The sequence below is a fragment of the Esox lucius genome, chromosome 16 (assembly GCF_011004845.1).
Source record: "Esox lucius isolate fEsoLuc1 chromosome 16, fEsoLuc1.pri, whole genome shotgun sequence".
NCBI lineage: Eukaryota > Metazoa > Chordata > Actinopteri > Esociformes > Esocidae > Esox > Esox lucius.
Window position 1 is genome coordinate 22,702,108 of NC_047584.1, and position 26,316 is coordinate 22,728,423.

The following is a 26,316-nucleotide window of genomic DNA, read 5'->3' on the forward strand; positions in this document are numbered from 1 at the left end:
AGTTAATAGTCTGCCATTTAGGTGACAAAATGTCACGTACCACAGTGGTAAAAATACTCTAGTAGGAGTAAAGGCAGAGAATAGCACATCAGTATTATGGAGGAAGTAATTAATGAGTTATGATGTATTAATGAAGAAATGTGCGATTAGTGTTTTATACATTGTCAACAGTCAGCCTTCAGGGGTTAATTAAACTGGTGGTGACGAGACAGAAAGGAGATATAATCTAGAGAATGGAACTACAGCGAAGGATGCTGCATCTTTAACACCTCAATCTCCAGGGGGGATTGTCTTCCACACAGACAGCTCTCCTTAAGTACTACTCTATACCATCTGGCCCTCTGATGAAAACTGTCTTCACCTCTTTGATTTGGCTTCCGCAAAGTCTGTAAAAGTGCCCTATATACCGAAACACAATTCTTCTCTACGAAGGGCAAGCTCCCAACAGTACCTTTTAGAAAAGCCACCTCCATAGAAACATCCAATAGCTTCGAAGTGTTCTGTGAAATGAGCCTTGTTTTCATCAGGTATAATCAGCTTGTGGCTTCGATTGAAGTGCATGTTATGAACCATGTCTGACTAGTTTGAGTGATATTTTTATATCAAGACCTTTTATTAGTATTACTACAGGCGTCCCACTTAAAGATTATCCTGTTTTACAAACAACCGAACAGGGCTATGTTGGGTTAAGTAGCTTAGCTTGAATCTGCAGGGATTTAACCAGTAGTTTTGATTAGATGGGTAAAACATATGTCGAAACATAAATAGGCATGTCTGACTATGAATCTGCAAGCTAACATAAAACAGTATAACTTATAAAAATGCCTGCTGAGATTTTGGTCATGATAAAGTACGTCCGGCCTACAGAATGTCATGAAAGAAATAATGCGATATAGATCGAGATATCAGGTGTGCAATGTTTCTACTATACTCTAAGGAGGGAGTGGACATTTCGTAAAGTTTCTATTATAATCTAAGGAGGGAGTGGACATTTTGTAATGTTTCTACTATACTCGAAGGAGGGAATGGAAAGTTCGTAATATTTCTTCCATACTCTGAGGAGGGAGTGGACATTTGTTTCTTCTATTACAGACAGGAGGAGGTTCCTTCTATTACAGACAGGAGGATGTTCTTTGTATTACAGACAGGAGGATGTTCCTTCTATTACAGACAGGAGGAGGGATGTGAGAGCAGGACAGAAGGGTCCTGAGTAAGAAGTTTCCTCCAGTTCTCACCTGCTCCATCTGTCCCTCATATTAGAAGCTAGACACCCCTTCTCCTCTCCTTCCTTCTCTCCCTCCACCCCTCCCCCCCTCCTCCCCGCCCACCCCTCCCTCCATCTCCGTCCATCCACCGCCCCCTGCTCCACCCTGTGGGGTGTCTGGGCAGATCGGGCGAATGACACCAGGGCAGCAGGTCGGGTTTAACGGGAGGATGAAGTGACCTAAGAGGATCTGATGTGACTATAATACAGGCGGTGGGGAGCCTTGGTGCGGCACGCTGGTGGAAAAAAACAGCAGACACATGCGAGGTGTTAGAGAACGAATGCACGCACCCCACCACACACACACACACACACTCACACACAGAAGGAGTCACACACCAGCAGTCGGCTGGATGGAAGATACTTCATCACTGCTTCCAGAACAAGTAATTAAAGTGCCACCTGGCGTGCCCACACCGAAGAGGACACCCACCCAGACACACCCACACACACACACACACACACACACACTTTACAGTACATTGCCTCGGCTGGCTCAACTTAGTCCCATGGCACACGGTTCTAATCAAAGCATTATCACTCATTTTCAAACCTGGCCTCTACCTTCCCTCAACTCTCAATCTCTCCCTCTCTCCCTCTCTCTATCTCTCTCTCTAACACTGTGTTATTTATTATATCTAAATACCACCTTAGGAGAACAGAGAGAACAGACTGTTACACCGACAGGGGATTATTCTGTCATCTGGCTTTGTCTCTGAGCCATCATCCAACTCTATCATCCCTTCCTCATCACTCCATCCTCATATAACCATCTCCCTCCCTCCCATGTTCAACCCTCTACCTCATCACTCCATCCTCATTTAACCATCTCCCATGTTCAACCCTCTACCTCATCACTCCATCCTCATATAACCCTCTCCCTCCCTCCCATGTTCAACCCTCTACCTCATCACTCCATCCTCATCTAACCACCTCCCTCCCTCCCATGTTCAACCCTCTACCTCATCTCTCCATCCTCATATAACCATCTCCCTCCCTCCCATGTTCAACCCTCTACCTCATCACTCCATCCTCATTTAACCATCTCCCTCCCATGTTCAACCCTCTACCTCATCACTCCATCCTCATATAACCACCTCCCTCCCTCCCATGTTCAACCCTCTACCTCATCACTCCATCCTCATATAACCATCTCCCTCCCTCCCATGTTCAACCCTCTACCTCATCACTCCATCCTCATATAACCATCTCCCTCACTCCCATGTTCAACCCTCTACCTCATCACTCCATCCTCATATAACCATCTCCCTCCCTCCCATGTTCAACCCTCTACCTCCACACTTCCATCCTAATATCTCTACCTCCCCATCAACATCCCTCCATTGTCATCCCTCTGTCTCTATCCCTCTATCTCTGTCTCTTCATCCTCCTCTCATTCTCATATGTTTGCCTATAACGCTCGATCCTCATCCCTCCTCTCAGAATCCTAATCAGTTCCTTTTAATCCATCCTCATCCCTCCATCCATATATTTCCATCTTAATCCATTCATCCTCTTCTCTCCGCTTATATCTCTCCATCTCTGTCCCTCCATCCTCATCTGTCTGGTCTAATCTCTCTATCTAAACCCTACAGTTCTCACCCTTACATTGTTATCCATTCTCACTTCTCCATCTACAAATCTCCATCCTCATCCCAACATCTATATACCTCCATCCTCATTGCTCAATCTCCACCGCTCCATTTCGATCATTCAGTCTCCACTGACCTCTGTCCAGGACTTTTAGGTATCAAAGAGTAATCTGGCAATTCAGTCCTAAAACGAGTGGTTTGAACCTTGCACTGTAGCGTCTGTAGTTCCCTTGTAAATTCTCCTGCAGGGGGCAGCGACTGACACAACCAAACCTACTTTTGCCGGAAGGCGTAAGCGGAGCCGGCCTAGAAGAGTGAGTGTCTCTTACTGAGTGAGTGCCTGTCTTACTGACTGATTGACCGACTGCCCATTGTTAAACAGCGTAGTGTTTAGAGACGCGGACTGCCACGTAGTTGACCGGGGTTCGATCCTTGCCACGGACAAAGTAGGCATTAGGATTTGTTCAGGATAAGCTAAAACTTTGCTGGCTACAAGCTTCAGTAGCTACATTATAGTAAGCCTATAGTAAAATAGTTTACAGTTATATTGCGATGGACAAATTGCACCGACAAGGACCATTTCAGAGTCATTGGTTTCCTTATAGGTACTGCATAGTTATTAGCTAGCCATCTACAGTAATCTCTTTCTAATTGAACGTGTTGAATGTTGTGTTGTGATCCTGTTATACATGTTGTTGGTTAGTAAAACTCTTTACGGTTATATTCCAATGGACAAACTGCACCTACAAGGACCATTTCGATTTACGTAGTGTAGCTCACATAGCATAGTGGTTGGCTATTTGACTGTCACTGTTGTCTAAAGAAACCAACCAGCCATGGAGTGATTGGAGTGATTAGTTTCATACAGGTACTGTATAGCTATTAGCTAGCCATCTACAGTAATCTCTTTCTAATTTAACGTGTTGAATGTAGTGCTGCGATCCTGTTAAACCTGTTGTTTGTTTGGACGTTAATAGATAATGTAGGCAACTAGATTTGAGAACCATGGCGTTTTGACTAATTGGTTTGACAATGCAGGAAGTAAACAGACACCACATCCCTACATACGTATAACATATAACAACACCCGCTTTTAATAGCGTAGTGGTTAAAGATACAGTCTGTCACATTTCCTTCTAATCACGGGCCGGCTGAAGTAGGCTTGCCTGTCTTTTTGCTCTGAAAGTGTTCCTTGTCTTTTGGAGAGTTTTTGGTTGGTTTTATTTTGGTTTTCATCATTCTCTTTTACATTCTAAAATAAAGCAATTGTTGAGTTCACCAGTTCTTTTCTTGTTTTTAATTGTTTCAAACTGTTGTTTTGTAAGCCAATGTTTTCAGATTTTTCTGCCATATTGACAGAAAACATTTGACTAACTAGAAACCCTTATTAAGCCAATTGTCTAGTACCATCTGATACCATCTGATACCATGAAATACCCTCAAATAAATGCTGAGAATATAATTGAACCTGATAATAACTGTTTGATTTCAAATCCAAACCTTTACATGTAAAGGCTAAAAAGGAAAACATGGTTCACTCTCCCAATAATCACGGAGGGCACTGTACATCACTCCATCTCTATCCTTCATCCTCATTCTTATTCTCTCATTACATAATAAGACATCTCATTCACTAAGACCTCGCAACACTGATAACACGACTACTTATCAATGTGCTGTTTCTCTTGGTAACCCCTGACATGAAAAATTAATAAAAAGAATGGCTTTACTAATTGCCTAAATCTAGATTAAATGTATCTGTCTGCTGTGGCTGCATTCATGTACTGGGAGTACAGGCTCAGATCAATGTATTGGTTTCTTTGTCTTTCTGTGTGATATCCCTTGTTGGAGAGGACTTAAACAATCGAAACATATTATGTAGCAGACTTACCCATCATATGCATCCAAGTTGGATTCCTTTAGAATGGAGAGAGCATGCCCCTTCCTTGCAGAGACTGTAAAGAGAGATAGAAAGAGTAAATATGTTAATGAACCAGAAATGAAAATTGGGAATACTAGCTGGCACAAAAATAGCTTTAAGAACCTTTATCCAATGTTAGTTTGGCACAAGGCTGCCATGAACATATGGTGTCAGCTGTAAAGCAGAATTTATACTTGCTGTTTGCATTTTTAATCAAGAAATGAGAAGAAGTACAAAGAGATTGTCTTATGGATGTTAATGCTTCCCTCACTTATGCAAAACATGCCCAGTAATATTGCTAGTCCTTATTCATTGTAATGTGGTTATAACACATGTGAACTGAACATGTGTGGACATTTAAAAAAAAAAGTGTTACATCTGGGTTCTTATTTAATAACAAATGTATATGTAGTTGGGTTCTTTTATTTTTAATTATAAATACATTTTGTAAGGTTTTTGTGGGCAAGGACACCCCAGAGAAACATCTATTAGAGGAATAAGCTGATAGATGTGAATTTGAGATGTGGGCCTATCCAGGGGAAGGGTGTCTGTGGGAGACGGAGGAAAGAGGGGGAGACAGAAGAGAAAGGTGGGAGAGAAGGAAGACTGGGGACAAACTGTGGGAAAGAGGGGGATAGGCTGAGGAGGGGAGACGGGAGAGACATGAAGAATGGAGGTAATGGGGGAAACGGTGGGGGGGGGGACAGAAAAGGACCTGGAGGAGAAAAGGGGGAGATAATGGGGGGACAGACCATGATGGGGGAGATATGGGGAAGACAGAAGAGGATGTGGGGGAGATAGAAAGGGAGAAAGTGGGGGAGGCAGGGAAGAGACCGAGGGCAGTTGGAAAGGAATGGGGCACCCATGTCTTTACCCAGATCTCCAGAGAATGTCACTCTGCATCGCTGCCCATAACACACACACACAGATGAACACCCCCCCATCCCCCCACAACACACACACACCCACACAGGGTGATGCCAGTGAATAGTGAATATTGGCGAATGGGGTGCCATGCTACAGATGGCATTTCATGCCCGTGCCCCACTTAGAATTTCTGGGGCAGCACCTCCTCGGTGTTGGAGTGACTAATCACTATCACTCACACACCCACACACTCACACACTCACACAAGCACAACTGTGTTTATTCATGGAAATGTTAGGGGGATATACTCAGCAAAAAATGGCAAATAAAGTATATCATATCATCTTTAAAATAATCATAGCTTAAAAGAATCTTGTCCTTGTCCTTCCCAGGTACCATTCCTGACACACTTTATTGTCCCCGAGGGGAAACTACACTTGGACAACAGAAAGGACTGCGGGTTCCACATAGATTTACATGATGCTGATGTATGTTGTGTACCATAAAACAATGACCATGCTGAGGTCTTTAATCAGCCAGAAGAAATTCACCACATTAATTCACAATGGTTACAGTTTTAGCTACTGGTCAAGCATTATATATTAGCTATACAGTAAGCACGCAATGTTTACAAAAAATTGTTTTTCGTCGAGCTGCTATTACATTACTGTAACTACATTATCATTCACCTGTCTAAGTAAACTGCTGACACATTTGGCATCACCACACTTCATTGAAGTAATAATATCATCAATAACAGAAATGATAACAACATCACAGCCAGGTGGTCCTAACTGCCACTCCACTGGATCATCCAGAACTGCTTCAAGCCAGGGCCCTGATATATTTAATTTCTATTAGGTAAAGTGTGTTTTAATGGCTCCTCGTCGACCACTCATACTCTGCCCTCCCCCGAGAGGAACACATCATCAAGAATGAGGGTGAGTCCCAAATGGCACCCTATTCCCCCCTATTCACACTACGTTTGACTGAGTGCCCAGGCCAAGAGCAGTGCACTGTAGAGTTAATATGGTGCTAATTGGGACGTCCCCAGATCATATTACTGTTTCAATGGCTTTTTGGAAATCTCTGGAATCAGGTAGCAGCATTCATTAGAGCACACAACCGCACTCACACATACAAGCTTGCATACACACACGCAAACACGCACATACAGGAGGAGGAGGAGGAAATAGGAGGGGTGAGGAGGAGGAGACGAGATGAACAGATGGGCTTAGCCCCTCCCCCTGGGTCAGGTTACTCAGAAAGGAGAGCAGAGGAGACACTGCTCCTGTCATTTTTTGTGAGAGACACCGCAACACACACCACATAAATACACACATACACGCACACACACACACACACACACATATCAAAACCAGTGAGGAAACATGCACACAGCAAACAAGATAGTGTTTCTGTATAAGAATACAGTGAGTGACTGGTGCAAACTAGAAAACAAATACATTCAAAAGCTATGAACATTCGAGCTGTGAATTAACGTGTAGGTTTACAGTAGGATTGGTGGTGATTGTTAAGCATTCAAGAGTGAGTTATGTGAGTGGATGAAGCCTGAGGGCAGAACATTAATGCACCTAACCCAGGAATAAGTGCCTCAGGGCAGGGAAACCACCCAGCGAGGGACAGAGACCATCCTTGGCCAGATGTACTGTGGTAGTCTGATGCTGGCGTGCAATCTACACATACAAACACACATGTGTACCTTAATGCTTACCACCTGCAAACTCACCGTTTCACACTCTAAAACCATCTCTCTCTCTCTCTCTGAATCTATCTCTCTGAATCTCTCTCTCTGAATCTCTCTCTCTCTCTCTCTGTTTCTCTCTCTCTCACTGGACACTTACTTGTCACATCAGTCTTGATGTCTGCTAGCTGAAAGAGTGGTGCCACATCATCTCTGTAAATCTCATAGGCTTCTTTTTTATGACTGGCCGGGTTCACAAAGACCTTCAGGGACTTGGGCCTGTTCTGGAAACCTGGAAGGAAATTTTGAAAATCAACTAGTTAATTAATCAATACAGTGTATCAACAAACACATTTTATTTCCTAAGGTCCTAGTCTAGAGCGCCATTAATTAATCAGTTCTTGTTGTTACTTGCTCATTGGGGTTTCAGGATGGGTATCTGTAAAAGCACTTTGTGACTGCTGATGGGGCTTTATGAAATAAATGTGATTGATTTTATAAAGGAAAGCAGAAACAGAAGTAGGAGCAAACAAAATGTGAAAGAGCAAACACACAGGTGAACCTCTGCGTCACTGGTTTTCCCTGTCCAAGTCAGGAACATCTGTTAGTCTGTGAAAGCAGCCAACCGTCTCAGGCGTGATCAGTTTTATCACTGTGTGTTGAGCTTTTGTCTAAGGCACTGTAAAACCACCTGAACAAAGAACGAGTTGAATCTGCTCTACTTTGAAAGGTCAGGAGGGTTTAGGCTCTCGTTCGTACAGCCTAAACTGCAACCACTGAGTGCGAGCGAGCTGAGCAAGACGGCTGAGGTCATGAATAGAAATAGACATCCTGTACACCTCTGTCTCCCCCTCTCTCCCATTCCCTCACCCCTGCCCCCTCTCGTCCCCCGGCGCTCTGTCTTGGCGCCCCTACCTCACTTTGCTGAACTACTGAGCTACCACACTCATAATTAGGCAGAATTAGGGAGTGTTCTCTCCTGGCCTTCCTGGAGCCTACTGGAGAGTGAGGGATCGATGCAGGGAGGCATCATGCTGAACCCCTCATCCCCCTCATCCCCTCCATTATCCCCCTCATTACTCTAATCCGCTGGTTCCCTGGTGGCTGGTCCCTGAAGGTCCTGACCTCCACCCACTAATGAGCCCTATGCCCCCTGAGCTTCAGCCCCGTCCTCAGCCTGCCCACCTCTGACGGACCCCTGACTCCGAGCCCCATCGCGATAAGGGGAGGAGCGACGGACACCGTACCAACGACCGGGGCCCAGGAAGAGACGGAGTAACGGGGGGACGAAGAGAGCAGGGGAGTGGAGAGGAGCTCAGGGGGCCTGGAGATTCCCCATCCAGTCTCTCTAGAGGATAGACATGTGAGACTGGAGAGGAGGACCACATCTACAGGCCAAATCTGCCTCCCTGGCCTCATTGGCCTGCGCTCCACTCCTCCCTCGATGACCTCCCACGCCTCTACCCTGCCTCTTTCCTCCTGGGCTCAGAGGCGCTGGCGCTGGGAGCAGGTGCAGGAAGGATGTTGTCACTGCTGCTGTCTGGGTCGGGCTCAGGAGGACCAGTGTAGGTCGAGGGGGGGTGGGAGGAGTGGGGGTCAGGAACAGAGGTGGTTCAGGAGGATAGGCCTGCGGAGCCACAAGACTTCATCATCATCATCATCATCCTCCCCAACACAGCCGTGCCGAGGGGAGACCACAGACGCACTAAGCCACAACTTGTTTGACCTAAATAGCAAAATAGATGCACAAAACACTGTGCTTTTCAAAACGTCTTGACATTTATTTTATTTTGATGTACAATCCCGTTTCCAAAAAAGTTAGAATGCTGCGTAAACTGCAAAATAAAAACAGAACGCAATGACATGCAAATCATTTATCCTTTTATTTATTTGAAAATAGTAGAAAGACAACATATCAAATGTTGAAACTGAGAAATTGTATTGTTTTTGGTCAAATACATGCCCATTTTGAATTAGATGCCAGCAACACGTTTCAAGAAAGTGTACCACACCCCTTCTTGTCTAATTACCTAAATATATGATATTACACTAAAAGAGTTCTATAACATATAACAACACCGGCTTTAAATAGCGTAGTGGTTAAAGACACAGTCTGTCACATTTCTTTCTAATCACGGGCCGGCTGAAGTAGGCTTGCCTGTCTTTTTGCTCTGAAAGTGTTCCTCGTCTTTTGGAGAGTTTTTGGTTGGTTTTTTATTTTGGTTTTCATCATTCTCTTTTACATTCTAAAATAAAGCAATTGTTGAGTTCACCAGTTCTTTTCTTGTTTTTAATTGTTTCAAACTGTTGTTTTGTAGCAAAAGCTAGCAAAACACCTTGCTAAATGTGCAAATTTGCTAACTAGCCACAGAAGCAAACTGGCTCGGTTTAATAAAAATCCTAGCTAGTATTTAACCTTTATTATAGCCATGTCTCAATAAAAGGAACACAAAAATTGGAATTGCCAGGAGTTTACCCTTCTATCCATAAGGTGGCATGTAGCTATATGAATCACATGGCGACATGCCACCTGACCCAGATCATAGTGTGCCTACATTTCAGCTAAAAGAGCAACAAAGCCAATGCATTTCCTAAAAGACCTGCAAACTTCATTATTGTTGTTACTGAGAGATCAGGGACCACCTTCCAGTGCGGTACCATTCACAGTCCTACATATTTTATCAATGATGAAAGAGACCACCTTTAAGAGTAAGTAAAGTGTCATATGACATAACGGATTACATGCTTTATGAATGTTGAAAGGGGTCACACTTTACTGCAAGTACAGTGTCATATAACAGATTTATGCATGTCTTGTGAATGACCGAAGGGTTCACAATTTAGAGTGAGTGCCACGGTCTGTCTTAAAGTTATCATGATTGCATTATAAATTACATTATTTCTGTATACTCACTCACTCACTCAAGTAGCACCACTGAAAGTGTTAACAAAGGTTACCATCATGTTGATTTACACTATACCTTTCATGATTAAAAGGTTACTGTAAGGTTTTCAAGTAATATAAAGGGGTTGATGGGCATTCAAAACGTGCGTGTATACGAGTTAGCGTCCTGGCCAAAAGCCAGCTATTCCACTTCTGTCACCATGCCGAAGAACAAGGCTTAAATACAATCTGTTATAATGGTGAGAACATTTAACGAGCAGAAGGCGAAAGTGTTTTAAAGTGTATGAAAGGCCAGACTGGGCCAAGCACCCATGGTGTGCAGTGGTAGAATGTTGTGTGTGTGCAAATGTTTGTGTATTGAGAAACTTTCGGTTCCGGAAGAAAGCCACTGCTTGTGCCACCCTTCATAAAGCACATTTGACATTGGTCTTTACTGTATGTCACACAGTTATGCATCTTCACGAAGCCTTTATAAAGCGCAACATCTGGTTATAGATGCTTTGTAACCCATTTCTGTAGTGCTTATGAAGGCATTATGAAGCATTTATCAGCTCAATGTCATTTAAAGCGGGACCACTAATTTATTAGACTGTACATGGTCATAGGTCATTTTGATCCAGAGTATTATGTTTCAGACCAGTGTTCAGACAATACAGAGGATTAGGTACCATAGTAACTCTGCTGGGAGGGAACTCTCCCTTCAATCAGGGTTTAAGTCCTCTCTCTGACAAACAGACGAGCAAATGTTTACCATCAACACTTGATAACAAGTACGTACATGCACAACAGCAACATTAACTTAATGGCTCATAGTGCGTCTAACAACAGACAGCGAGAGAGTGAGGTTGCAGCATATTAGACAACATTAGATGGCCAGGTTTACTGTGAGGATGATGTCTTTGGTTTATGACTCATGCTGTAAGTGTAACGTGATGTTACCCCAAAGGACCATAAGGCTAATCTGACGTCACTCAAAAAATACTTACAGAGTTAATGACAGCAGTTATACACACACAGACACACGTTTGATTTTCCATCCATTTTACCCTAATCTTAACCATCCCCTAACCGCAACCTCAATAACCTAACCATTTTGACTTAACTTAGCCTAGCTCTAGCCTGGCTCAAACACCTAACCCTAAACCTAACTCATACGCCTAAACCAAAATGCAACAACCAATTCTAACACTAACATTTAATTGTGGGTTTTTCCCTGAACTGAGTCTCGTGAGGTCATACAAAACAGCATTGTGGGGACCAATTTGTCAGGTCAAAATATCTTTTATATGTACATCTGGTCCCCACATGCACACATAGACCTGGATAGCACACACATATACTGTTGCCCCCTAAGTGCAGACAAAGTCAGAGCAGAAGAACAGCGATCCCCGGGGCTGTGCTGGACACTCCGTCAACAGAGCATCTGTGTAGACCTCTCTCCTGCCCTGGAGACGACCACAAGTCACCAGGGACAACTTTTCCCATAATCACCAGTAAATTACCTGGAACTGAGGTCAGATTTCTCATTGATTCCTGTTGGAAAACAAAGCTTCTTTACTACCAGGAAGACCAAGAGCCCCCTTCACTCTAGTGGGTAGCGCCTCCTCCGCTCTAAATGGCACCCTGTTTCCTTTATGGTGCACTTTTTTGAACAGGTCCCAAAGGGCCATCATAACATGCTTTGCACTATCTAGGTAAGAGGGTGTGATTTGGGATATTGATGGCTATTACAGCTGAGTCCAATTACTCAGCCTTAGCCCTGGTAGAGGAGTGTTGTCCCTACTCTGTGGACTGCTAATCTCCCGTTTAATGAGTTTAAAAACACAGAGAGGGTGAGGGTTCACGTGGCAGAGCGAGAGAAAGGAGAGAGGGAGAGAGAGGGGGGGAGAGAGAGAGAGAGAAAGGAGAGAGGGAGAAAGAGAGAGAGAGAGAGAGAGAGAGAGAGAGGTAATATGCATATATGCAGCTCAGTGACTGCGCCAATGAAAATCTCATACACAGATAGGCTTTCAGAAGGGCACTGAATGTTTGCTAATCCTTTAGGAACAGATGTCTTGTTATTTTCCCAGTTGAAAATCCCTGTCTGACTGATTGGTTGGCTGAGTAGCTTGCTGCCTACACGAGGATGTGACCGTCTTGACTGAGCCCAGGCCGCAGGCCCTGGTTGTGAGGATGGTCAGGGCCTTGTAGGTGAATCCTTGATGATCTGGAGGGACTAGGAGCGGCAAGGCATTTAAAGGAGACACAGGAAATGGAGAACTGGCCGCATCCCTAGATACATTGGCAAGACCCCCAACAGGTGACAAGGACCACAGGAGTTGGCAGGACCAAACATATATGGGACCAGACTAAGTACTTCATAGTCTAGGCTGGACTCTGCTTGTCCCCATCTTGTCCCCATCTTGTGCTCCTTCTCCAGGGCGTATGGCATAGCCTCCATACCCCCAACACCCAGAACCTTCCTCTGATCCTTAGATCCCCTGCCAAATGGGAGCATCTGGCGCTGTGTCAGGAGTTGGCATTAGAGCACATTAGCAGTGGGGGGGCCCCCAGTCTCTCCACAAAACCCCTCCCCTAGTCCCTGTGGCCTTCTCCAGATTTACCCCCTCATGAAGGGGGCTCACTATGCTAAGGTCTGGATCTGGCCCTAAACATTCACACACACACACACATACACACACTCACACAACCCTCCTCCCATGTCTGCTCAATCCCCCAATCCTCCCTTCGTGCGGGATAAATGGACTAGATATTCAGGATTATTTTGGGCTGTGAGTAAGTATTATTTTTAATCATCCAACTCACCCACAGAGAAATGGAATTCAAAAATCCCCCAGACCTCATCAGGATTTATTCACAGCACTGTAACGACTGTGTTGTGAAAATCATAACTGAATAATAAACAATTCTTATCCGCGTGTGATTTGGGTTAATCTCCCAAATTTGGAGGGTACTGTATCGCAAAATCCTTTAATAATCCAAAAAGATCTATGGGAATGTGTGGCTGCTTCCTTTCACAAACAGTTAACCGTATGAACTTGCAAAATAAAACAAAAGAGGAACAGTACATGTTTTCACCAGATAATTCTGTCTGTTGCGTTGCTAATGCTTTTTGAAAGCATTGTGACACCAGGTGATGTGTAGCGGGTTTCAACGGTTACCTGTGAAGTGGTGTCTGACGTTACAGACAGAGTGACAGACGGGGCCAGTCTGTTGGGAATACACTGAGACCGGCCTGGTACTCCGTCCAGTGAAAGTGATACAGCTGTGATACCTTTGCTAGGAGAACGGCATCTGCTACCCTCCGCTTCATTCTCCACAGAGAGAGAGAGAGAAGCAGACGGCTATATGTTCACTATGGCTCTCCCACGACGATGAGTGGCAACTCAAACACATGCACTCGCGCACACAAACGCACACAAACGCACACACACACTGAAAACGATATATCATCTTTTCCACAATGTAATCAACTCGTACACTAATTCCACTTAGAGGAACATCTAACTTCCTGATGTCTTTCTTAAATTTAACTTCTTGACGTTAAACATTATTAAATCTTCCTTTCTGATGTTTAACTTTCTTGAATCTAACTTCCTCAGACTACATAATTATCTTCCTAGTTATCTAACATTCTTACTGTCTACTACAGTGGTGAGTAGAGTTAAGACCTTTTGCAATACCTGTATTTCTGCATAAATATGGCCTAAAATATTGATCTGATCAGATAATACAAAACATTTTGTTTAGGTTTTCATTCCTTTTATAGAAAATCTATCTATCTAACATGAATTGTCTTTGCCAGAAAAAGTATGTGAACCTCTAGATGAACAAGTTTGTATTAAATGTATTAAAGCAATAAGAAATGTAGTATTTTGTCACATATGTATGCAATGCAAACATGAAGCTTGCAATTATAAACTTAATAAAGCATTTCTGTACGTCAGTTTTGCCCAACTAGAAGTGAATGGTGATGTTCAACTAGCTCAATAAAGAAAAAAACAATGACTGTGTATTTTTATTTGTTAAGCTGAGGTAATGATTGAGTTTGTGATCAATTATTAATTAGCACTATGAGAAGGACAAATTTGTTCAGAGATATTGAAAAAGTTCTTCATAATTTCAGACACCATTGTATGACCTAACATAATGTAGCAGGTGTACTAAGAATGCCTGAGTGGAGCTCCAACAACAGGTTTTAAAAGAAAACAGAAGTCAGGATGTCCGTAAAACATAAAAAAACATAAAGAAAAAGAACATTTCCATTTTCTGGGGACAGCGGAGGGTATGACTAAATTAAATCACTCAATCACTAACTCTTTGATGCACTTTCATTCTGTATCTATCATCACAACGCCTTGAACATTAAAACTTCATATTAATGCATTAAATCCACACAATTCACTCTATCTGATTAAGTTGACCTGGCCAGGGGGACGTGTTCTCCGCCTGACCAAAATGAGTATACAAATAAATGAGTGCACTAAGCTAGTTTGAGCAAGGGACAGCTATCTGTTCAGAGCGGCTAAAGAAAAGTGCTGTCTCCATGGATACTCATGGTGATTTAACAGAAAGCCTGTTAATGTGTAACATTATACACTTATCCAGCACGCAGGGACCAGGCTAAAACTCGCCAGTAATCCAGTCTGCTAGCAGGTATGTTCTTCATACAGTCACCCAAACAGACAGATCACTAATATCCTACAGAAGATAGGACCACCTCGGGAAGTTACTAAACACCCACTGAACAAATACACAATCTGCCATAAAGCCATTTGTTTGATAATATGTATGCGTGTGATTTATAATTGGTGTGATTGTACTGACGTTTTTGCAAATGATAATCGATCTTATAGGGACAGGCGAACTGAATCTGAGATTCCTCATGGACACAGTGTCTGCTGTTTTGTTTGTAGCCTTTCCAACGAAACATTATAAAATGTCAGTGTCGCAAGAAATGGATAGTAAAGCTCCTGTGTGGTCTGAGTCTCTAAGTCTCTCAGTTTCTTCATTAGAGTTCATCACGATGATCGAGGGGTTCCCACCTGACAGCCACAGCTGTGTGTGTGTGTTTGTGTGTGTGTGTGTGTGTTTGTGTGTGTGTGTGTGTGTGTGTGTGTGTGTGTGTGTGTGTGTGTGTGTGTGTGTGTGTGTGTGCACGCACAAGGTCCATATGAAAAGAGGCATGCTGCTATCTTATACTACATTAGCTTCTCATATTAGCTTACTGACCTGCCGGGGAGGAAAAAAAGCCTTATTTTGGGTCACATGTCACCTTGGTCAGCGCCACGCATGACTGCTTGTTCAAATGATACCTTGAAAGTCTCACACAACGGTACATAAATGGTGGTGTGCTAGCTCGATCCCACACTTCCTCTATACACTATGCTGCTCAATCCTTCTGTCTCCTCTGTCTCTCTCTCTCCCACTCTCTCTTCCACTCTCTCTCTTTTTGTTTTCCACAGGGGATTATGCCTAGTATTTTATTATGAGGCTGTTGTGAAGTCAATGGTTTTGGTGAATACTTTCTCCCTCTGGGGGATTTCAACTGTGGAACGCTGGATTACAGGAGCTCTCACCTGTTAGAGTGGGAACGGTGTATCCCTGCGTACTCGTTTCCCAGGGAGCCTCTAATAACGCTGCACAATGGAGGGAGTGTCCCAGCTGACAGCCAAACACAAAAGGTGCTGCTGTACAACCCCGTCTCCCTCCTTGCCCCTTTTTTTTTTATTAACCCCTCTCTCCCCTTTCCTCATGATGCATTCTGAATGCTTGAAAAAAAAAAAAAAAAAAGGGGGAACATTGCCTTGTCCAGTGCAGTGGCCATTGCTGTGACAAGCCATGTGATCTGGTCTGACACATGAGGTAGCACAGTCCATCTGAGGGTGTCAAGCAGCAGATTAAACCCGCCGTCAATAGTCTGGTAATGTCTCCAGTCGGGGTCACAGACAGACTAGCGTGTGCAGAGGCCAGTGCTAACAATAGCAGCACCTGTACAGGACTCAAGGCAGGATGTCTGTGTCCTTTTTGATACCCTTGTGCTAGCGGATTGACGCTATGCGGGGCAACAATCCTACAGTCAACTCCGCCGCGTTTTTTAAAGCCCCCTTTCTTTTACAGATTAGCGAGTCCTATGTTGGGGAGGTCAATTTAGACCGAGCGGGTCTCTCATAGGCCGAACCAGGCCGTCTCCCCTCTCCGGACAGATAATGTGGCCTTGGTGCTCTTGTCAAAGCGGATGGTCACACTCCTGCATCAAGCTGAACTTTATTGTCATGGCTAAAGGCCCTCGGGGGGAAGGAAAAAAACCAGCGGAGAAAGACAGAGAGGGGGAAAAGCTAAGAGGTCAACGAAAAGGTCACCTAAGTTGATCCGCAGGCCATTGTCCTATAAACTGAATTCATATGTGCATTGGAATAAGCCTATTGATAAGTCATAGTGTATGAGCCCATATAAAAACAGAGCTAAGTTGTTAAACAACAGAGTGGAGAGGAGTGATTTAACCCTTTACGTTCATCCCTTTGTAGGGAGTCTATATGAATATATGAATGATTCATGTTGTGGAAGGCTTTTATTGAATCTTATATACGATTCTATAGTCTTGTTGACAAGGATGAAACGGTTTGTTATGCTCCTAATTTACTTGGATACTTACCAAGGCCTGGCTGCACCAGGTGAAGAACTCAGCATTCTGCTCCTAATACACCCTTTAAGAGTGTCAATGTTTTATGTAATAAGACGTGGCCTTGAGAACAACCAGTCTCTTCCTGTATATTATTTACTATACTGCAGGAGTTCAAGTCCTCTGAAGCTTTCTGGTGCGTTCTTATATAGAACAGGAAATGTACTGTATGTCTGTGGTGAAAACTATTTGGGACCTAAAAGGCAAAACTAGGCCTAGTTCAGCATTCATCACCAGAGACACTTTTTGAATAAGGCCTTAGTACAATGATGAATTCGGTCAAATAAAAAAAAAAATTCTTGATAAATAAGCCTACCCGTGTCCTGTATCCTGCCTCAAGGCATGTTGTTTTAATTATGGTAATGAATTCATGTAAAATACAAAGTACTTGCAGCCTTCTTGCACATAAACCCAAGGCCTCCATCCCTATTGGCCAATGGGCCCGCAACAGATCTAGCACAATATAAAGTAGGTAGGAGGATACCATTTTGGACAAGGATTTTGATCCTCCTGAGAGCCGGGTGGAGGTGTACAAAGTCAGCTTTGCATTTGCCCATAAGGCTCTGGGAAAAATATGTCCACTATAAAAAGTATAGGATTCCATTTACCAAGCATTCTTATTTTTCATTAGGAATAGAAGAGGGTTACAAGACAGCTTCGCAGATATAAGCAGACAGAGCTGAGAAAAGAGAGATGAATCCATTCTGTCTAGATTAAGCTAAAGTACCCAGCATTCCCTTTTACTCTCGGTTGAACAATGCACATACAAGGGATTGGTGTCTGGTCTTACATAGCTGAATAAGCTGGAACCTGCTGGAACAAACATAAGAGGGATTACAGCATTGTGTTAACACAGCCTGATCCACATACAGACTCTGCCACTAACTGGGCCTGGCTATAAGTTGTACAATCTTTAAACCAGATTCATTACTTACAGGAAAAATCTGCCTCCAAAATACTGTTAATTCTATAGACGGACTCTAAATTAGCCAAAATGAGGGATATTAAATTGTCAAGTCTGTGGTGGCAGCATGTTGTAAATCAGGAGAGAGGCGTTGGATATGTCCACTGTTTGGGGATTGCGATGTAACTGATGTGTCATTGTTCTAGAATTCTCTGGAGAGGAGGAGTGGTAAGGAGACAAGCAGGGTGGGAGAGAGGAGGGAGTGAGGAAGTAGAATGAGGAGGTGTTGGCCACAAGGGTCCGCTGAACAGGTTGATGGTGGCCACCCTGCAGTTAGCAATTATCTGTTCTTCTACATGGCTGACGGGGGGAGATGGGGAGAAAGGCTGCCAGGATGAGGGCAACCCAGCAGGGCCCAAAGAGACAGGTGTTCCCATCATGGCAGGTCTCGTCCAATCACTACATATAAAAAAACTGTGGACAGTTTTCATTCCAATCAAATGTATTTATTTCCAGTCCATTTATCCATTTATTTCCAAATTGATGAAACAAAGGGGGAGTTTGGATGGTCAAGCAAAGACTTGGCAGATGAGGTTGATGGGGACAATCCTGTGGATACAGGCTACAGAATATAACCTGTTCACCTAGAACTGATTCAGAATATAATCTGCTCACCTAGAACGGATTCAGAATATAATCTGCTCACCTAGAATGGATTCAGAATATAACCTGTTCACCTAGAATGGATTCAGAATATAACCTGTTCACCTAGAACGGATTCAGAATATAACCTGTTCACCTAGAACGGATTCAGAATATAACCTGTTTACCTCACAGATTGAACAGATTGAGAATATAACCTGCTCAATTTACAGGTATTCCATTCCTTTAGAAGACCTGAGCAAAATAACTGGGACACACTAGTGACACTTCATGAATTGACATAACACAAGCATTTTGTCCAACAATTGTTCAAGCATTTTCATTTGTTTGAAAGTTGGTCATGTAAAGCCAATTGGACCGATTAAGAAAAGAATGGTGCAAATAATCTAACTGATTCAAATTATAGCACATTCAAACTATAGCTAAAAACGCCCTTAGAGACTAAATCTTTTCAGCTTCCCTCAAACTCTGTGTGTTGTTGGCATTGTAAATGTTTGATTGCACTTTACAACATCACTGCAAACTGCTGTCTACCATAAAAGTCTTGATATGTTTGGTGATCAAATATTTGTCAAAAGCACAGTCCACTTAGAGCAATAAAATAGAATTTGGGGGCATAGGTTGAGTTCACATTCATTGTACCATATCTTTTTTTTTTACCAGTTTACCAATCCAAGATTTAGCATGGCCTTAGAACATTGGCCAATTCATTGGATAAGAAAGTTTTTGGTTTCATACAATGTATAAATGTCAATTGATCCAATTTCATATTGTAAAAGGGGATATTTATACATATATATTATATCTCGAAACAAATCAGAAGTTTTATGAAAACAGACAGTCCTGGACCAGTGACATTTTTCCAATTAAAAAAGGAATGTGTGGGGGGGGGGGGGGGTCTAGAACTAGGTCAGGTCAGAATGTCTTTTTTGGGATGGACATTAACACTTACCACTGAGTATCTCCTTAATATTTTTGAACCAGATCTCACAGTGGTCAGTGCTCATGTTGTTGAAATGAATTTCACGGTTCTTCAGCTTGGATCCTTTCTTCTGACACTGGAACAGAGTGATTCCCAGCAGAGTTCCCCCTGTCTGCTGGCCAGCAGAACGACGTCTCTTCACTTTCACTGTGAAAACATCTTTCAGTTCCACACATTCCATATGCCTTAGAGTCTCCACATGACCTGGAAATACAAAAGACATGCTTAGATATATATGAATTATTTTACTCCAAAATATCTGAGATACAGGTATTTGGAAGTGTAACAGGGAAAAAGGGAGGTGCAGGAAACATTTACTATGGTTTCCCATAAAGGCTTAAGCTATTCTAACAGATAATATGTTAAAATGTACAGAGATAGATTAGCAAACAATTAGCAAAACCACACATTGGTGTCCCTGCCCTGTAAGGAATCTATGGATAATGTACGACAACAAACGAAACGTTGGTTTTATTTCCCTGTCATGGTGGGGGGTTTCTTCATTAGAAAGATGCCCATCCCTGTCCTGACCCTGCTACTTTGTTTTGAAGAACATAAACTACCATCTACATTCTCACATTACATATGAGCAGAACAACTCTAGCAGGCACCATCTGCTCCTCATGATCAGGATTCTGTCCAACCTGGCTTCAATCATTTGTTTGAAATATTTTGAGCATTTCCTAGCTTTCCTAGCACCAGGCAAACAGGACTGCTGTGGGACTATTCTATTGGTTCCCCCAAGTCACATACGGTCAATGCAAACAAATACAGTACAAACTCGTTTTTGATTGGTTTTATTTATTATTTCAACCAAGGTCTGTTGTGTTTAGGCTTCTTTTCACCATATTCTCAGTCTCGCTCCATTGTCAGTGGTTTCAACAAATGTATTAATTTGAGGTGATAAATGAATAAATCTCTCTATCTGACAGAAAACTGTGTCTAGACAGGGAACAGTGACAAACAGGTCTACGTTACAATAGAGATTTTAGCAGGCTATGAGGGGAAAGGCCCTGAGGAAGTAATATGAAAGGGGGGAAGAGCGTAACCCATCTAGCTGTCCCTCCTCTCTAATACAGGGATGTACAGGGTATATGAAAAGGGGTTATTTTGTGAAAGGGGGGCAGGATGGGGGGGTAAGCTCATTTTCCCAAACTATTCTGTCTCCAACATTACACTAAGCTTATGCGGGTGAATTGTTCTGTCTGGATCTATATTAGCACATCTGTCGGATTCCAACAGCAAACAAGATTACAGAGAGGCTAATCTGCTTGACACTAATTGTGTTTGCAGGTTCTGCACATGCCCACTTGCTCAGGTGATATTCGCCATTGCAAAGACTCCATACACAGACCGTTTATCTGCCTATAACCCATAGTGTAGCCCACTAAGTTTGGATGGGCTGCACACAGTGCACAGGCAATTATACACAGAGATACAAATGTATCATCAATGTCATGGCACTAAGTTGCAGATAAAAAAAAAGAAACCTTCTTAGTAATGTGCCATAATCCAGCTGAAGTACTGAAATTGTGTGCATACACCAGGCACCAGGCACATAATACTACAGTAGCCCATGTTTTCAGTACGTTCAGGACTGACTGGCTCACCTAACCCCATACTGAGACCCTATGGTTGTGTCTGTTAATGTCTTGAACTGGAAGTACATACCCTATGTAAAATACTATAACTATAAATAAGTTTAGCCATGTACATACTGCCAAAGTGTACCCTGGATTACACTAACAGACTTACATGGAGAGACACACAAATACACAAACACAGCCAGGGGGAAATAAGTTCATCCATAAGTTCAGGACCAGATGTTGTGGGTCATGGCTATATAAGGGCCAGATCAATACAACACGTCTGTTGACACAAAGGGTCAAATGACATGGAGCCTCTCTCTCTAAAGTCTGACTGTAGTTCTACATTATATATCCAGTGTGTCCCCAGAGATCTTATCTCATAGATAAAGCTTTGGGGGCTCTTCTCTAATGGGTTTACATTAGCCATCCTGAGGAGGTATTGGGATACCTCCTCTCTGGGGTTACCCTCGGATAGGGCCAGAGTGACAATTTGTACTCTTAAAATGATCACCCGGCACAGCCAAAAGAGGACTCCTCAGAGCCTGGTTCCTCTCTAGGTTTCTTCCTAAGTATCGGCCCCTTTTCGGGGGGGGGGGGGGGGTTCCTAGCCACTGTGCTCCTTGGGTTTTCAGGCTGTTTGTTTTGTAAAAGTACTTTGTGACAACTGCTGATGTGAAAAGGGCTTTATAAAATACATTTGATTGATTGACTGATAGCTTAAGAAAAATAGTGCGGATAGCAATCTTTCAGTATACAGTATATTGAAAAAGTGCCCCGAAATGAAATCAGATTCAAACAATAACTCAGTCCCTCTTGTTCTGTGAGAGATGGATTAAAACTAAGTAGGCTTGTAGAAGACAATTACATATTTCTATATTGTATATTACCAGATGTACTGTAGACCTGCAGGCTCCCTGCCAGTACTGGGTGGCTTTCAGCACCATATTATGTCAAACAATCTCAAAGAATCTGATATCTAGAAAAGTCCACACTGGCTAGGATCTCGAACACTCAAAGAGTTATTTATATTAAAACCCCCCAAAAAAGGGTCTGCCTCTCTTGCTTTTCACTGTTGTTGGTTAGGGACATACTGTACAGTACAGGGCTCTGTGCCCCAAAGGAGTCCAGCGTTGTCGTGTTGTCATGTTGACAAGTGTCCAAGCGTAGCCAGTCTGTGCCAGGTCAGTGTAGCGCTCCTTTTTTGCGCCCATGTTGCGTGGGCCATGCGGTTCACAGTGTGACACCTCGGATCATATTTTCCACCTGTGCATTCAGTGGCCTGCATGAGTGCCCCGACACACACGATCACACACATTCACACAGAAACTCAATATTTACATTTTCATATTGCTGTTTTCAAGCCACCAGGAAGCAAACAGAGCAGACGACAACATCTGTTTGTTTCCTTTGTGCAATTAGTCTGTGACGCACTCTGACTGTCAGTCCCGTGTGTAATACAGAGGGGTCAGAGACAATACATACAGACCCCTTGCTGTGGATACTCTACTCTCTGTGAAGTTCCGCTAATTATCTTTGACTGCACTAAATACTGATATAGAAATATGGCAAAAAATGTATCCATCCAAGAACAATGACCAACAATGACCCAAAGGGCAGTCCATTACAAACTAAGCACACACCACAGTCTCAGGCATTTGCAAAAAGCGGTGGATCTTCCATATATTCCATTGGTTCTGTGGTGAGATCGACGGCAGGTGACAATGCAGCCTGGACCAAACACGGGGAAAAAATAGGCCAGCTATATTATCGATTGTTTGACTGCAAGCGTATGATAAACGGAACACAGTACCATCACTTCAGCAGTTGCCACCTGTCCCATAGACACCAGTAAGATGATGCTCGACACATCAAACCACCGCCAAACAGTTAACTAAATTGATGTGCTACGCTGCACTGAAACTTGGTTCATCTCATGGCCCCTAGACATTTTATACTGACACCGTAAATCTGAGTATTTTTCACTTACACATCATGTTATCTTATAGGCACACCACCAAAGTTTTGTGTGGGTTTAGTGTATTGTGTTCCTATATTATCTAGCACTAGCAGCACCATTCATCCAAGCAGCATATTGTTTAATGATTCCATTTTTATGTACAGCTCCGGAAGAAATTTAAGAGAACGCTGCCCCTTTTTCTTTCCTTTCCAAAAAATTGAAGTGAGGAACGGAAGGGTTAAAATTAGGAGACCACTGCAAATTAAACGCTTCTGTTCCACACTCAAAACTTTCCCTTTCAACTTTTTTGGAAAGGAAAGAAAAAGGTGCAGCGGTCTCTGTGTATGTGAATATAGTTCAATTGTCTGTGTTCCACCACAATTTGACCTTGCTTACCTACTCTTTCCTAAAGTCCAATAATCCACTTTAAGGTGAAGTCCTTTATTTCTGGCCACTGGTTCTAAAAGCGTCTCTCTCATGCCAAAAAGGATCCCAGAAAAAAGTGTGTAATAGGTCATGTATTTGTTCATTTGTGCCCCATGTCATCAAAAGCACTCCGACTTCGAATGTTTTGGCTACTTGAGGGGTGATAGTGATTCTCCATATGGAGTATGTAAATATTAACAACATATGACACATCAAGCATAAAACAAGCAACACAACTCTCAGCAGAAAGGTTATTCGAGGACGTGTCCTCCAAAGTACAACTGCGCACACCGTGTTGCAGACCTCAGGAATTGTCTGTTTGCAGCCGACAATTCTGTATATGTTGGTGTTGATACCTTTAAAAAAAAAAGGGTTCCATTTCCTGCTCAAAAGGTTATAATTTAAAAAGTATAAATTCAAGAAGTTGTATACAAACACACCATTCTAGATTGGTTCGTTTTGACATTTCTAGCTTTAACAAGACCAGTTAGGAACCAACGTTTCTAACTGAAGTCTATGGCCTTTGTAATGGATTGAGATGTATACTAATATGGTTGGGACAGGGGTTCAATCATAAAGAATATCTCATTTGCAACCCTGCCCATTTTTTGTATGTTATTCGAATTATAACCGTCAATCAAAAGTAGTTTTAGACAGAATTGTAATATTTTAACCTCTTAATTCAAAGGAAAAGTGGTATTGGGAATTCAAAGAAGAGCTTTAGGTATTCATGATCTTCTTTGTAGAAAAATCATCACAGATTGATTGATTGTTTTTTTTGCTACAGTCCAGTTTTGTACCTGGTCCTATCAACTTTGTTCTTATGGTATTTTATGGAATCGGGCAATCTAGCACTTAAGTGACAACCTAGCACATGTTACCCTGTGCTAATATCACCAAATGGCGGTGATTATTTTCTGTAAAAAAAAGTCCTATGATACTAAAACAGAGCAAAACTTTTTCTCCACAAATCAATATGATTTCCAGAAACATGCCAACTCATCCAGAAGAGGGCTAATCGCAATCCTCCAAATGTAGAGTGTAAATATATTCCACTCAAAAAGATTTGTGGAGTAAAAGATTTTGACCTTTGATAGGTTAGATGTACTGCAATGTGCTTGAATGTAGCTGGGCTTATGCACATAGCACATTAGTCAGAAATATTAATTGGCTGATGCTTAAAGGGAAACAACAGTCACCTAAACCAAATGGCCAAGCTACTCCAAAAAGACACTTTCCGAAGATGTGAAATCTGGTCTTAAAGTAACCTCACCCTATTTCTGACATTTCACCAGCAATAAATCCCAGTCAAAATTAGGTTCAGCACGTTGTTCTGGGATTTCTGTAACAACTGGCTTGAATCGGTTATTTTGTTCATAGCATGTTAGTCCCATCTCGATCACCCACTTAGACGATTTTTTCTATAGTTGCCCACATGCTCATTTGAAACAACCTCACCCATGCACATTTTAAAGTTGCGTTGCTCCTGGAAGATTTGACTGTTTTAGCCCTAGAGGTACTAGCGAAATAAGAACAAAAATAATTGAAGTTGTTCTAGCTATCGTGCAAACTTAAAAATTTGAATCAAATTATTAATTAACTGGACTAAAAAGAAACCCATTTTGTGTATTTTAACTGTCAATTTAGAGAAGCTGGTCTGTGAGAAAGAAATGTGGAACATCAAAAACCTCTGTGGGGCAATTAATCGCAGAGAACTGAAGAGAGACTCACTCACCAGCAGAATGAACTGATGAGCCAAAAGTTGCCTCTGAGAAACAGGATATTTTAAAACCTAAATTAACCCCACAAAACCCCACAAGTGAACTGACCAGGAAAAGCATATCCATCTCTCAGGGACTGATCACTTTAGAAGGATTTCTAGGTCAGAATCAATTAAACAGATTATGAAATATGTAAGATGTCCTATTTCTACAAGATGAAGTAATCCTAAATGTCATTTAGAAGCATTTAAGAATGTAACTGGAATGTCAATACCATATGGGTGGATTACAGTTACTTTATTTATTTTTCTCCCTGTTAAATGTAATTTTCTTGTGCTTCCTAAAGTAGCGGGCACACCTAATTCTAACTTCATCATTTAGAAATGTAGCCGGGGGCTTTGCACAACACATTTAATAAGGCTTCTACTGCAGTCTTTCATAGGTTCAGCAGTCTGATCAAAATGTCTGCTCTTTGTGGGAAGTACGTGTAAACTCATAAAGATACCGAACACATAGCGCATCAGTATAATAAATACTACATGAAACATACCAGTATCAACACCCAGAATTCAAATCAACTCTGTAACCTGAGAGCCAAGGTCTAGTCACAGTAATCCACACAAACAGAAACCAGGGGAAGTCAAGCTATTGCAGGAGCAAAACAAAACATCAGTACATTAAATGGAATTTGGTTTCCCTGGGAATATTATCTGTGATAAGTTGATACATGAACTGTTGGAAATTAGGATATCTCTAAAAGCAAATATTAAATGACATTATACGTTCTTATTAAGTCAGGATTGTCTATCCCTGGGCAGAACAGAATCACAAACCTGTCCAATAGAGAACCTTCAGTGAATCAGACGTGTGCCTGTGGTTTTTCTGGCAGTTTTATCTGAGCATTTGGTAGCAGCCATAGGGGGTTATTAGACTGATGCTCTCTGGTTAATGAGAGTGCTGGCTTAATAACATTAGCTTGGATCACACATAACCAAAAAGTATTGCTTTTGAAGCTTAAGCAAAATAAAAATGAAAATAACACTAAGCTACTAATGCCATGTGGGGTCAATATCATAAAATACAACTACGACAGAAAGAAAAAAAAAGAACGGAATGGATATTAAGTTTAAATCCCATA

The 26,316-nt window shown here is 42.3% G+C and overlaps 1 protein-coding gene across 2 annotated transcripts in view; it reads right to left on the minus strand.

The window, feature by feature from the left end:
* The window catches only part of cerkl (ceramide kinase-like), a 50,056-nt gene that overhangs the window by 17,979 nt on the left and 5,761 nt on the right, over window positions 1-26,316 (minus strand). For both annotated transcript variants that reach the window (XM_034286747.1, XM_010880104.5), the window contains exons 2-4: window positions 19,456-19,689; window positions 7,510-7,641; window positions 4,748-4,811 (exon numbers count right to left, since the gene is read on the minus strand). In XM_034286747.1, the coding sequence (XP_034142638.1) occupies window positions 4,748-4,811; window positions 7,510-7,641; window positions 19,456-19,689 (430 nt within the window). The remainder of the gene's footprint in view (window positions 1-4,747; window positions 4,812-7,509; window positions 7,642-19,455; window positions 19,690-26,316) is intronic.